Source organism: Hyperolius riggenbachi, chromosome 10 (assembly GCF_040937935.1).
Source record: "Hyperolius riggenbachi isolate aHypRig1 chromosome 10, aHypRig1.pri, whole genome shotgun sequence".
NCBI classification, from domain to species: domain Eukaryota; kingdom Metazoa; phylum Chordata; class Amphibia; order Anura; family Hyperoliidae; genus Hyperolius; species Hyperolius riggenbachi.
This window is the reverse complement of record NC_090655.1, coordinates 65,475,793-65,489,292: the sequence shown is the minus strand read 5'-3', so window position 1 is coordinate 65,489,292 and position 13,500 is coordinate 65,475,793. Positions and strand designations below refer to the sequence as shown.

General features: G+C 43.0%; 1 protein-coding gene across 1 annotated transcript in view; it reads right to left on the bottom strand.

The window, feature by feature from the left end:
* NHLRC2 (NHL repeat containing 2) overlaps positions 1-13,500 on the bottom strand; it is a 53,452-nt gene that overhangs the window by 22,650 nt on the left and 17,302 nt on the right. Inside the window, exons 5-7 of the mRNA XM_068258802.1 lie at positions 9,179-9,308; positions 1,957-2,035; positions 584-815 (exon numbers count right to left, since the gene is read on the bottom strand). Coding sequence (XP_068114903.1) covers positions 584-815; positions 1,957-2,035; positions 9,179-9,308 — 441 coding nt within the window. The remainder of the gene's footprint in view (positions 1-583; positions 816-1,956; positions 2,036-9,178; positions 9,309-13,500) is intronic.

The window sequence follows — 13,500 nt, the reverse complement described above, 5'->3', positions numbered from 1 at the left end:
AATTCCCCCCAACCCACTTCATTTAAATAAACCTTGCATTAAAAAAAAACCTTGCAAATCGTGCAAATTATATTGGATGAATCTGCTGCCCCATCAGTCGGTGCATGGGCACCATAAAGAGAACCCGAAGCGGCATGAAAAAAAAAAAAAAAACTACCTGCTCCACGCCCTGGATGATCAAATTGAGTGTGCAAAGGGTTAACAGAGTTTGCTGGTTTATTGGCCACACCCCCTTTGGCACCTCCCTCCTACCTTATTAAAATATCGTAACTGGAGGTGAGGAGTCTGGATTCTGTGTTTCTTCTTATCCCACTCTCACAACCATGCTTTATTATCGCTCTGTAGATTCACTATCTCGTACCTCCTTTTTACATCATAATTCTTCAATGGTCTATGTACCTCGAATCTCAAGATATAAATGTAAGAAGCTACTGGAATTAGTAATGCAGGAAGAAGCACTTTGCACCTCTAAAACGTCACACTCCCCTTCTCTCTATGTCCCAGTATACCTCGTGTCTCATTCCATCTCAGTGCACTCTGTACTCCTGCTTTCCATTAGAACAGATAGCAGAAAAATAATTACCATGGGGTCCCGCTCTCCTCCCACCACATGCTTCACCGCTCCATCTTTAAGGGAAAGGCTCCGGATGCAGCTGCTTTCACTGTCAGCGATGAATAGGCAGTTCCAGGGCTCTGCAGGACATGCAGTCAGTCCAGATGGCTGGGCAAAGGCAGCTTTATGTGGATAGGAGTTATTCCGATTCTCCTCGTTTCCGCTTCCAGCAAAGCGAATGCATGTTCCCTTAGAGAGAACCCTGGAAGGAGACAGATGAGGTCACATTCAGCCGTTCCAGAAGCTGTGGTCACTTGCTAGCGAGGAAATTGTCACACAGCGAGATGACACAGCAGTCAGCAAGAAAAAAAAAATCAAACTGACTGCTGCGGGAACACCGCCTCGCAAAGCTATTCTCCAAGTGTTTTGAAGTATACCTGAGATGAAAGGCAAAAAAAAAAAAAGTATACATACCTGGGGCTTCCTCCGCCCTACCAGGCCACCTCAAGCCTCCGCTAGGCGGTTCGGTAGATTTGCCAGTCTGCGAAGGCCCAGTCCGGCCGTGCTCACTCCCGTTACCGGGAGTGTTCTGCGCCTGTTCAGTAGTACTGCGCAGCCGCAGAACACTCCCAGCGACAGGAGCGTGATCGGGCGCGCGCCGCCGGGCATGCGCAGTGCTCTGAATGGTAATTATGTATGTATATATTTTATTTATTTTTTCCTTCCCCTTTTCGTCTCAGGTTTCCTTTAAGAATTAAAGGACACCCAAGGCGAAAATAAACTAATTAAATAAATATCTTCCTTCTACTAAAATGACTTCTTAAGATATTCCAGTTTTATTTTATGTTTAAAACTACTTTTTAAGTTTTAACTGTTTTATTGTTTTTGCTCAATGACACATTCCTTGAAGTATGCCAGAGCTAAAATCTATGAACTATTGAACTTTTTTTTATCGCTTTCCTGCTCTCAGAAGCCATTTACTGCTAGGAAAGTGTTTTATAGTTGTAATTTCTGATCAGTGAGGGTCACACTGTAGTCTCCTCCTGTGTAAGTCAGGACTGAGTCAGCCACTTACATACCTGATATTTAACTCTTTCAGGCAGATAGAAAAAAAAGGAACACAGCATAGTTAGTTGTGTGCTAGGCACTGTACATACACATATCCATCTCATCATGTCACCTCGGGTATCCTTTAAGCTATGTACACACACTATATCAAAGTCGTCTGAAACACGCAACGAATTACAGATCTCGTATCAGAAGACCAGCGTTATGAATAATGTAGCCAAACGACAACCACGAGTGAATGCCATCAAGCATTTTGCCTGATCCAGAGTTTCAGCTGGGATGAACTAGAGATAAATATATATCTGGACGTGAAGGTGCAGTCCATGGACACTTACGTTCCTTTGGGTAAAGCACCCTCCTCCAACATAAGTGCCCAGATCTGATGAGTCCCAGCCATGGCAATCCACAGCACATCTGCAAAACAAAGAAAAACAAATGAAGTTGCAAACAGGGAAGATGAATCACAGATGTATTATTCCAATTTGACTGACACAGTGAATAAGCTTGTAGGATTAGTTGCAATTAGCTGAAAGAGACACCAGTGTCTACACATAGATCAGTCTGTGCTGATTAACATATCGGTTATCAAGGAGAAATGCCATCTCTACATAACAATAGACTAGCTTGTGAAGAAAGTAATTTTTCTAGTATGAGGTCTTGATTGTAAATAATAAAGATACAGTCCATTAGATCTGAAGACACAATTGACAACACTATGGCCCTTATTCAATTCACTTTTTCTCTTCGGAGGTAATTTTTCATCTTCTGTTTAAAATAATGTTTCAGCTCACTGCAATTGAAAAAGTACCAAAAAGAAAAAGTACTGTCAATATTATTCTAAGCATCTTCCTGCTTGCTGGTGGCTTAAAGGACAACTGTAGCAAGAGGGCTATGAAGACTGCAATATTTATAGCCTTTAAAAAAAAAAAAATACCAGTTGCCTTGCAGCCCTGCTGATCTATTTGGCTGCAGAAGTGTCTGAATCACACTTGAAACACGCATGCAGCTAATCTTGTCAGATCTGACAATATTGTCCGAAACACCTGACCTGCATTAGAGATGGGACAAAGTTCGCTTGGCCCTGTACAAACTGTTCGCCAACAAACAGTACCTGTGGCTACTTCCGGGTCGGGGAGGCCTTTAAAGAGAACCAGAGAGGAATGGCATGAAAAAAATAGAACAAGATTTTATACATACCTGGGACTTCTTCCAGCCCCATAAGCCTGGATCGACCCCACGCCACCATCCTCCGCTTCCTGGATCGGTGGTACCGGGTCCCGTCGCTTTCGGCCAGTCAGCTGGCAGACACGGCCAAATGTCCGCATCACAGGGTCTCCCGCGTATGTGTATGGAGGGAGCCCCGTGTGATGCGGACATTTGGCCGTGTCTGCCAGCCGACTGGCCGACTCGCGGCAATGACGGGACCCGGTACCGGCGGATCCAGGCAGCAGAGGACGGCGGCGCGGGAGCGATCCGTGTGTATGGGGCTGGAGGAAGCCCCAGGTATGTATAGAAGCTCCCCCCCCTCCCAACCTCTCTGGTTCCCTTTAAGTAATGCACAGGCGTGCATCCTTGAACTTGCGCCATCGGCCAGGAGCATTCTGCGCATGTCATTGTCATACGTAGTCCTGACGTTATGTGCATAGCACTCCTGGCCACGGGCACCCGATTAAGGGCTCGTGCTACCGGCCTGTGCCTGCACATTACTTAAATACCTCGCTGATCTGGAAGAGGCCGCAGCTGTTGGTTGCCAAAAAGTATGTCACATCATTAATCTGCATATGCTTATTCAGGGTCTATGGCTAAAAGTATAAAAAGCAGAGGATCAGCAGGATAACCAGTCAAGTGGTATTGCTTAGAAGTAAATAAATATGGCCATATCCCTCTCACTTCAGTTGGCCTTTAAGTTGACAGCAGTTCAGTAGAGCCTGACTGGCTCACAGCACATATACAGTGGGTTGCAAAAGTATTCGGCCCCCTTGAAGTTTTCCACATTTTGTCACATTACTGCCACAAACCTGCATCAATTTTATTGGAATTCCACGTGAAAGACCAATACAAAGTGGTGTACATGTGAGAAGTGGATCGAAAATCATACATCATTCCAAACTTTTTTCACAAATAAATAACTGCAAAGTGGGGTGTGTGTAATTATTCAGCCCCCTGAGTCAATACTTTGTAGAACCACCTTTTGCTGCAATTACAGCTGCCAGTCTTTTAGGGTATGTCTCTACCAGCTTTGGACATCTAGAGACTGAAATCCTTGCCCATTCTTCTTTGCAAAATAGCTCCAGCTCAGTCAGATTAGATGGACAGCGTTTGTGAACAGCAGTTTTCAGATCTTGCCACAGATTCTCGATTGGATTTAGATCTAGGCTTTGACTGGGCCATTCTAACACATAGATATGTTTTGTTTTAAACCATTCCATTGTTGCCCTGGCTTTATGTTTAGGGTCATTGTCCTGCTGGAAGGTGAACCTTCGCCCCAGTCTCAAGTCTTTTGCAGTCTCCAAGAGGTTTTCTTCCAAGTTTGCCCTGTATTTGGCTCCATCCATCTTCCCATCAACTCTGACCAGCTTCCCTGTCCCTGCTGAAGAGGTGCCACCACCATATTTCACAGTGGGGATGATGTGTTCAGAGTGATGTGCAGTGTTAGTTTTCCGCCACACATAGCGTTTTGCATTTTGGCCAAAAAGTTCAATTTTGGTCTCATCTGAATAGAGCACCTTCTTCCGCATGGTTGCTGTGTCCCCCACATGGCTTGTGGCAAACTGCAAACGGGACTTCTATTGCTTTCTGTTAACAATGCCTTTCTTCTTGCCACTCTTCCATAAAGGCCAACTTTGTAGAGTGCATGACTAATAGTTGTCCTATGGACAGATTCCCCCACCTGAGCTGTAGATCTCTGCAGCTCGTCCAGAGTCACCATGGGCCTCTTGACTGCATTTCTGATCAGCGCTCTCCTTGTTCGGCCTGTGAGTTTAGGTAGATGGCCTTGTCTTGGTAGGTTTACAGTTGTGCCATACTTCTTCCATTTCTGAATGATCGCTTGAACAGTGCTCTGTGGGATGTTCAAGGCTTTGGAAATCTTTTTGTAGCCTAAGCCTGCTTTAAATATCTCAATAACTTTATCCCTGACCTGTCTGGTGTGTTCTTTGGACTTCGTGGTGTTGTTGCTCCCAATATTCTCTTAGATAACCTCTGAGGCCCTCACACAGCAGCTGTATTTGTACTGACATTAGATTGCACACAGGTGCACTCTATTTAGTCATTAGCACTCATCAGGCAATGTCTATAGGCAACTGACTGCACTTAGATCAAAGGGGGCTGAATAATTATGCACACCACTTTGCAGTTATTTGTAAAAAATGTTTGGAATCATGTATGATTTTCGTTCCACTTCTCATGTGTACACCACTTTGTGTTGGTCTTTCATGTGGAATTCTAATAAAAGTGATTCATGTTTGTGGCAGTAATATGACAAAATGTGGAAAACTTCAAGGGGGCCGAATACTTTTGCAACCCACTGTATGGGTACTGCACATCTTGTTTTTTTTTTAGTTTTTCCTAGAGTTCCCTTTTAAAATCAGTCTTTACAGATGATATAACTTAATTGCTTGGTGATTACTTTACATTCACCCAGAGTTCAGCGTGAAGTAAGTTTAATATACAGCTAGCGTCTCCATTGACCCAGTGTGTGTCTCTGCATCTCCACACCGGGGGAATCGTGACTGCATCTCCTGTACAGGAGCGGTAATTGCAGAGTTCCTGACAGCTCCTTGCAGAGAATATTCACAGGGGAATATTTATATTGATGACAACATGCTGAACAATTTGCCTGCTCAAAAGAACATATAATCCAAATGCCAAGCGGCAGATTCCTCTGTCATTTATCCAGCCTTCCACCGGCGCTGGTGTCACTGCAAGGGGCGCAGGGTTCCTCATTAAAGTTTAATTAGAAACAAACCTTCAAATAGAAAACTTTTTTTCTACTGTCAACACAGTTAATTGTGCTTTTTTGTAATACAAAAGGTGTAAATAATACGTATTACCAATGTCTGTAAATAGTAGGCAAGTTTTACCAATGTCTCACACTGATACCCAATCAGAGCCATCAAGAAAAAACAACCATTTATTTAAAATTTATTTAAGTATTTGTTAAAAGACAAACAAAAAATCCTAGATCAAAAAATATACCTGTATCCATTAAAACTTCATCAAACTTTGCTTTTTATTATACGGTAACTTAAAAGGGTACCCGAGGTGACACAGTGAGATAGACATGGGTATGTCCAGTGCCAAGCACACAAATAACTCGGCTGTGTTCCTCGTTTTCCCCCCTTTCTCTGCCTGAAAGGTTTAAAATCAGGTATGTAAGTGGCAGTTTCTGTCCGGGTCAGGACAGAGTCAGGACTGGGTCAGACTACAGTGTAACCTTTAGTGATAAGGAATTACAAGTAATTTCTAGAAGCAGGATGGATGCAATTGTTTATCTCATCAGTTTATTTTCACATCGGGTGTCCTTTAAATAAAAAAGTCTGTCCCTGAGCTATATAAAAGTACTATCTGAATTATGCACATATTCAATATTCGGTACCTAGATAAAAAGCTGGCAGGATCAGGCCAAAGGCATCCGTGTTCTGTGGTGTAGAACACTAAGAGGTAGCCTGCATCTTATGTATAGGAAACAGGGGTGGGGGTGTGACCAAGGGCACAGAGAGAGGACCAAGAAGGTGAGATCCCGAGTCTCCCTCTCCATAGGGGAATACCTTAAAAAAAATTTTTTTGCAGTATTACTTTTAAGATTCGCAATGGGCGACATACAAGTCTGTACAGAGTAAGAAACAGCCACAGCATTTAGTATTGTGGTGTCAGGGTTTCAGCAAAGCATGTTGGGAATGAGTGCAGTGGGTGGATCCTGATGAACCAGAGCTTAGCAATTCCAGTCAGAGACCAATTTTGTGACTGACAGCATGCACCAGCCTGAGGCGGATGCCAAGGCTGCCTGTTGGTGGCACATTCATTTCCTCCTCCTCTGAATGAGGAGCAGAAGTTTTATAAATGTATCCACATTGTTAAAAGGATCCTTATTTTAATTGTTTTTTATCTTGTATATGTCCCGTGTGATTTTGCTACACATTGAATTATAATGGAATAAAGATTTACTGATTGAATTTATTTCTTATGGTGTGGCGTTTGTGTTGGGGATTCTCCTTTGTTTGGGAGATGAACGGTGTAGATATTCCTGCGCCAGCACATCAGGTGGTTTCATTATTCATTCATAACTGGGTTTTTCCCTCTGCTGTTGAGTTCTTAGGTATATTGTCAAATGCAAGGCACTGCAATTAGTGTCAACCTAGTCTAAGAAAGTCCCCCATGGAAGATGTATCCGGGAATAAAGAGCGATGGCGTTGCGACAAACGATTTTTACCGGATTAGTCTTCCCACATCACGTACCGTGGGAGCGGACAGGTGCAAAAGATTTCTTACATGAACGATGTAGCCTGTGGGGATCTGAACGAGCCTGTGGGGACCTGTAAGTTTGCGATTGTTGCACATTTCTAAACACGATAATGTTCTTGCGAAAACGTACTCAGGGTCACAAAATCGAAGACAATCATTCATTATGAAAAAAGTTGCTGCAAAAAACACGTTATGGGTCTTTTATGAGATTGTTTGCACCTCTACCCTAATGATGAATTAGCCTTTTGCGGATAGACAGCAATAAATAAGTATCATATACTCTGCATGCCACTTATAAAAAGACAACAGCTTGCTTCAGATACAATAACAAGCCAATCAAAGTGGCTCATTGGACTTTTGAAACTGAAATAGCTCATTGGAAACATTTTTCAAGGAATTCCCTACAAAACTGGTAATGCTTATATAATTCTGTGATACAGCATACAGGGAGTGCAGAATTATTAGGCAAGTTGTATTTTTGAGGAATAAATTTTATTATTGAACAACCATGTTCTCAATGAACCCAAAAAAACCTCATTAATATCAAAGCCGAATATTTTTAAAAGTAGTTTTTAGTATGTTTTTAGTTTTAGCCATTTTAGGGGGATATCTGTGTGTGCAGGTGACTATTACTGTGCATAATTATTAGGCAACTTAACAAAAAACAAATATATACCCATTTCAATTATTTATTTTTACCAGTGAAACGAATATAACATCTCAACATTCACAAATATACATTTCTGACATTCAAAAACAAAACAAAAACAAATCAGTGACCAATATAGCCACCTTTCTTTGCAAGGACACTAAAAAGCCTGCCATCCATGGATTCTGTCAGTGTTTTGATCTGTTCACCATCAACATTGCGTGCAGCAGCAACCACAGCCTCCCAGACACTGTTCAGAGAGGTGTACTGTTTTCCCTCCTTGTAAATCTCACATTTTATAATGGACCACAGGTTCTCAATGGAGTTCAGATCTGGTGAACAAGGAGGCCATGTCATTAGTTTTTCTTCTTTTATACCCTTTCTTGCCAGCCACGCTGTGGAGTACTTGGACGCGTGTGATGGAGCATGAAAATCATGTTTTTCTTGAAGGATGCAGACTTTTTCCTGTACCACTGCTTGAAGAAGGTGTCTTCCAGAAACTGGCAGTAGGACTGGGAGTTGAGCTCGACTCCATCCTCAACCCGAAAAGGCCCCACAAGCTCATCTTTGATGATACCATCCCAAACCAGTACTCCACCTCCACCTTGCTGGCGTCTGAGTCGGACTGGAGCTCTCTGCCCTTTACCAATCCGGCCACGGGCCCATCCATCTGGCCCATCAAGACTCACTCTCATTTCATCAGTCCATAAAACCTTACAAAAATCAGTCTTGAGATATTTCTTGGCCCAGTCTTGACATTTCAGCTTGTGTGTCTTGTTCAGCGGTGGTCGTCTTTCAGCCTTTCTTACCTTGGCCATGTCTCTGAGTATTGCACACCTTGTGCTTTTGGGCACTCCAGTGATGTTGCAGCTCTGAAATATGGCCAAACTGGTGGCAAGTGGCATCTTGGCAGCTGCACGCTTGACTTTTCTCAGTTCATGGGCAGTTATTTTGCGCCTTGGTTTTTCCACATGCTTCTTGCGACCCTGTTGACTATTTTGAATGAAACACTTGATTGTTCGATGATCACGCTTCAGAAACTTTGCAATTTTAAGAGTGCTGCATCCCTCTGCAAGATATCTCACTATTTTTGACTTTTCTGAGCCTGTCAAGTCCTTCTTTTGACCCATTTTGCCAAAGGAAAGGAAGTTGCCTAATAATTATGCACACCTGATATAGGGTGTTGATGTCATTAGACCACACCCCTTCTCATTACAGAGATGCACATCACCTAATATGCTTAATTGGTAGTAGGCTTTCGAGCCTATACAGCTTGGAGTAAGACAACATGCATAAAGAGGATGATGTGGTCAAAATACTAATTTGCCTCATAATTCTGCACTCCCTGTATATTATAAAATCTGCACACATCACGGTTCTGTATACATGACTTGAGAACTGACCACTGCACATGAAAGAGCTGAGAATAAGCAAGAGAAGCTCACCTGGAGAAAATACTGCAACATCCCAGGGAGAGCTGATTGGCTGCTGGTTTCCTTGGGCTCCTCCTTCTTTATCGACTCCTTGACTCCCAGTACCAGCCAGGGTGCTCACTGTTAGTGTGTCCAGATCAATCTGGGATAAGAAACCTCACTCAGTTGTTACAAGGATAACATACGAGTTCCTCTTTTTTTTATCAACCATTGCCAATTACTTATTTACACTACATACTTTACAAAAGCTCAAAGAAGAACCAATGCAGGTTCTCTTGAGTGGAAAAACTTGCTGACTAAATCTGGAAATCTTCAAACACACCTCTGCAGAAAAGCTTATAATTTTATATAGCTGGAATTGGAAGCTCACGGTCTCATCCGCTAAACCCTTGTCTCCTTATCAAATGTACCAGTATTGGTCAGGTCTCAAACTACACTAAACCGTGATAACTCATATCACGGCTGTATTCACATGCATTTTAGCATTTGCAAGCGATCACAAATTATTACGCGCAATCGCGAATTTCCGCACGAAAACGATATTGTTTTGTTTTCACGTGAAAATTCGCGATTGCACACAATGCGAAAATGCAGGCGAAAACAGCCGTAATAGGAGTTATCACGGTTTAGTGAATCAAGCCCATTTGTTGTACTCATCTCGTACACGGCAGGTGATCACAGCGAAGTATGCAGATCTACGCACCTGGAGCTAAGATGAAGTTTCAAGGGGAGTAGATACACTGTCGCAGGTTCAAGACCTGGTTAAATCAGGCCTATGTTTGTCTTTACAGTACTTTTCTCTACAGTAGGTTTTCCTTTTTTATATTTCTGTGTACTGAGATTTTAGTTTCATTTATAAGATTGTGCCCACCCTTTCCTGCCTCACCAAGCAACTGCTAAGTAGTGATAAAGTTAAAGTGTACCAGAGCTCACGATAAACAAAGAATCGATGCTCATCTGGGGCTTTCTCCAGCCCCATAAGCACTTGTGACTCTCTCGCCATCCTCCCGTGGCAGTCGCACCAACCGTGGTCTACGGGGCATACACGGGACCTCCGCACATCCGTAGAACACCACAACTAAAGCGACTGAACCAGTTACCGAGGCTGACTGCGGCTGAACGGCAGACCGCAGAAGGACGGCGAGGTACTCAGACGTGCTTATGGGGCTGGAGAAAGCCCCGGGTAAGTATTGATTTTTTGTTTTTCGTGAGCTCTGGTTTCCTTTAATGAATGGGAAGAGCACTAAAATGTGAAAATTGCTCTGGTCCATAAAGGGAACACAACCTGTAGTGGTCAACCGATTGCTGGCCATAACTGATCAAAATTACTAACAGGCAGACTGCTTTAGGACCGGGAAATATAGATAAATCAGATGTGAACATGACTGGTTGAAACGAAAAATACTAAACCAAAGATCAGTTAAGAAACGGCACCAAACTACTACTACAAACACACAATAAAAAAAACCCAGACTTTTGGCAAAATCTGATCAGTGTCGTCTTTTCTGTGTGGTTCATGAGTCAATGTTCAATGATCAGTATAAGCATTACTATATTACACATGGAAATTTAATTTTCAAGGAAATGCTCAACAGGCAGCAAACTGTCAAAAAACAGATGATATAGAAATTTTAAACCCATGTAGAACAGAAAGAATATAAATAATCTTATACACACAGTTAGCAACATGTGAGACTTTTGTTGGCAAACACAAGATTAGCTGCTTCCTAAAGTGTACCAGAGACCAACGATACTTACCTTATACATACCTGGGGCTTCCTCCAGCCCCATGTGCTCGGGTCGCTCCCACGCCACCATCCTTCGCTGCCTGCAGCTCCAGTAACGGGTCCCATAGCTTCCTCCAGTGGCGGCCAGTCTGCGCAAGTGAAGTGCGCTCTCTACGCATCTCTCCAGCGGCCACTGGAGAGATATGTAAAGAGCGCACTTCCTCTAAGTATTCTTCCTCTACTTAGAGCGCACTTCCTCTAAGTATTGTTGGTCTCTGGTTTCCTTTAACTGTCACAAACACCAGTGCTTCAGTTTAGCTGCACAGGCTATTTACAACATATACAGGAAAACTGGTAACACTAGATTCTTGCCACTAGTCTGACAACTACAATTTAAGGTACGAATACTCTCTACTGTGTGGCATTTGTCTACATACATCAACGCAATACAGTTGGAATACTGCTTGCACTGAAAGTGATTACACCCAAATAATGCATATGTACAGTATGTAAACTTCCCTTGAAATGTGAGGATTCCTCCACCCTGTGGAATGAATGAGTCATTACACTAAGCCAGCCAAAAGCAAGAAGTTTTAAATCAGGATTATACAATGTATTGGTTAACTTATAGGTAAAAAAAAAAAAAAAAAAAAAAAGTAAGCTTTCGGCTAAAAAGCCTTCTTCAGACTTTGTTCCTGTATACTGACAAGATGTTCAAATCTCCTGTGTGTTTTCAAAAGAGAAACATTTTTGCAAACATAAATAAATGTCATTAGATGACTTAATTACAACATTAGGAGGGTCTGACAGGGATGCTAGCTAATTTATGACAAATAGATAAGACGGCATGTTTGCTTAAACATCACATAACACAGACTCTGGGTGGTGGGGAGAAATAAAACCAAAGTTCAAATGTAACTTAGGAGTACATACACTATTTGTTATAGGGCTAGAAAGAATTGTGGCATTTAATACCCATCATGCCAGCACAATTTGTTATAAATTAGCTAGCATCCCTGCGAGACCCTCCTGATGTTGTAATTAAGGCATCTAATTCAACTTATTTAGGTTTGCAATAGAATGTTTCTCCTCTGAATGCCCAGTGTATTATAAGCTGTGTGTTCTAATATCTTGTCAGTTTACAGGAACAAAGTCAGAAGATGGCTTATTACCTGAAAGCTTACTTTCTTTTAACCTCTAATAAGCCATCTTCTGACTTTGTTCCTGTGTACTGACAAGGGCTGGTTGACGGCTTGCGCATCTGCAGTAACATGAATCTCAACAGGCTTCGTCAGAAAAAGCGGAGCCTAATCCGGTCCATGCTACTGCAGATGTGTGAGATGCTTTATCCAGCAGCACAGACCTAATCACAAATCGCTGCACAGAGAATTTAAATGTGTGCATTAAACACCAAGTGAACACCTGACACAACTGGCTGTGCAAATTTGGCCTCCCCGGCGCTGGCCACGCTTGGGGGGGCCGCCTGCGCCACCCAGCCTCCCCCCTCCGGGGTGCTGCTGTGGTTCCCAGGCAGTGAGAGCGCCTGGGACCCCGCGGTCCCCCGGTTGTATGGGGGCATTGGGAAGCCTCCCCGAGGCGCTCCTGGATAGTGCTGTATAGCATGAACTAATTCCCGCAGGGCAAACCGCTTTGCGGCATTGGTTCAATGGACCCTGCATTAGTTGGCATGCGAAAGCAAATGCATATTTGCATGAGCATTGCCTCATGAATAGCCAATCAGGCCAAATTTGCTCAGCCAGTTGTGTCAGGTGTTCACTTGGTGTTTAATGCACACATTTAAATTCTCTGTGCAGCGACAGACCTAATCACGCCCGGCTTTTGCTGCCAAACCTGAGTGGGTTTGTGCTACTGCACAGGCGCAGTATCGCCACTCTTTGTTGGGTGGTGCTCTGGAATGGCCTGGTGGAGGATGGGGGAAGCCTCAAAAGGATCCATAGGCTTCCTCCTCCCAAAGAAACAATCCACTTTCTCTCACTTAACTTCACAGGTTTGCTTTAAAGAGAAACAGTGACCAAGGATTGGACTTCATCCCAATCAGTAGCTGATACCCCCTTTTCCATGAGAAATCTATTACTTTTCTCAAACGGAACATCAGGGGGCTCTGTATGGCTGATATTGTGGTGAAACCCCTCCCACATTGTGATGTCAGGACCATGGTTCTGACGTCACACTGTGGGAGCCTTGTTGCATTGTGGGAAATAACAGCTGTTTACAGCTGGGTCCAACTGACATAAAAGCAAGCAGCATCTCCTTCCAGTGACATCACCTGCCAGCAGTAAAAATGTCACCATGTAATAAATGTCAGAATGTAAATCAGGGAGAAGAAAGATTTTACAATGGGCAAACCCTGACTAAATAATTTATAACTATTGTAAAAATGAAGCACTTTTTTATTACATTACTTTCACTGGAGTTCCTCTTTAAGGTCAATTTGTGTCCAACTGTTTTTGGAATGAGACTCAGGCCTGAAATATCAATTGTTCTCGCCCCTTCCTCCTCCACTAAGCTGCTCCCACTGACAAAATTATCACCATCTCTGATACACTTACACTAATGGCTGTTTTAGTGACAGTTGGCTGCTGGTGA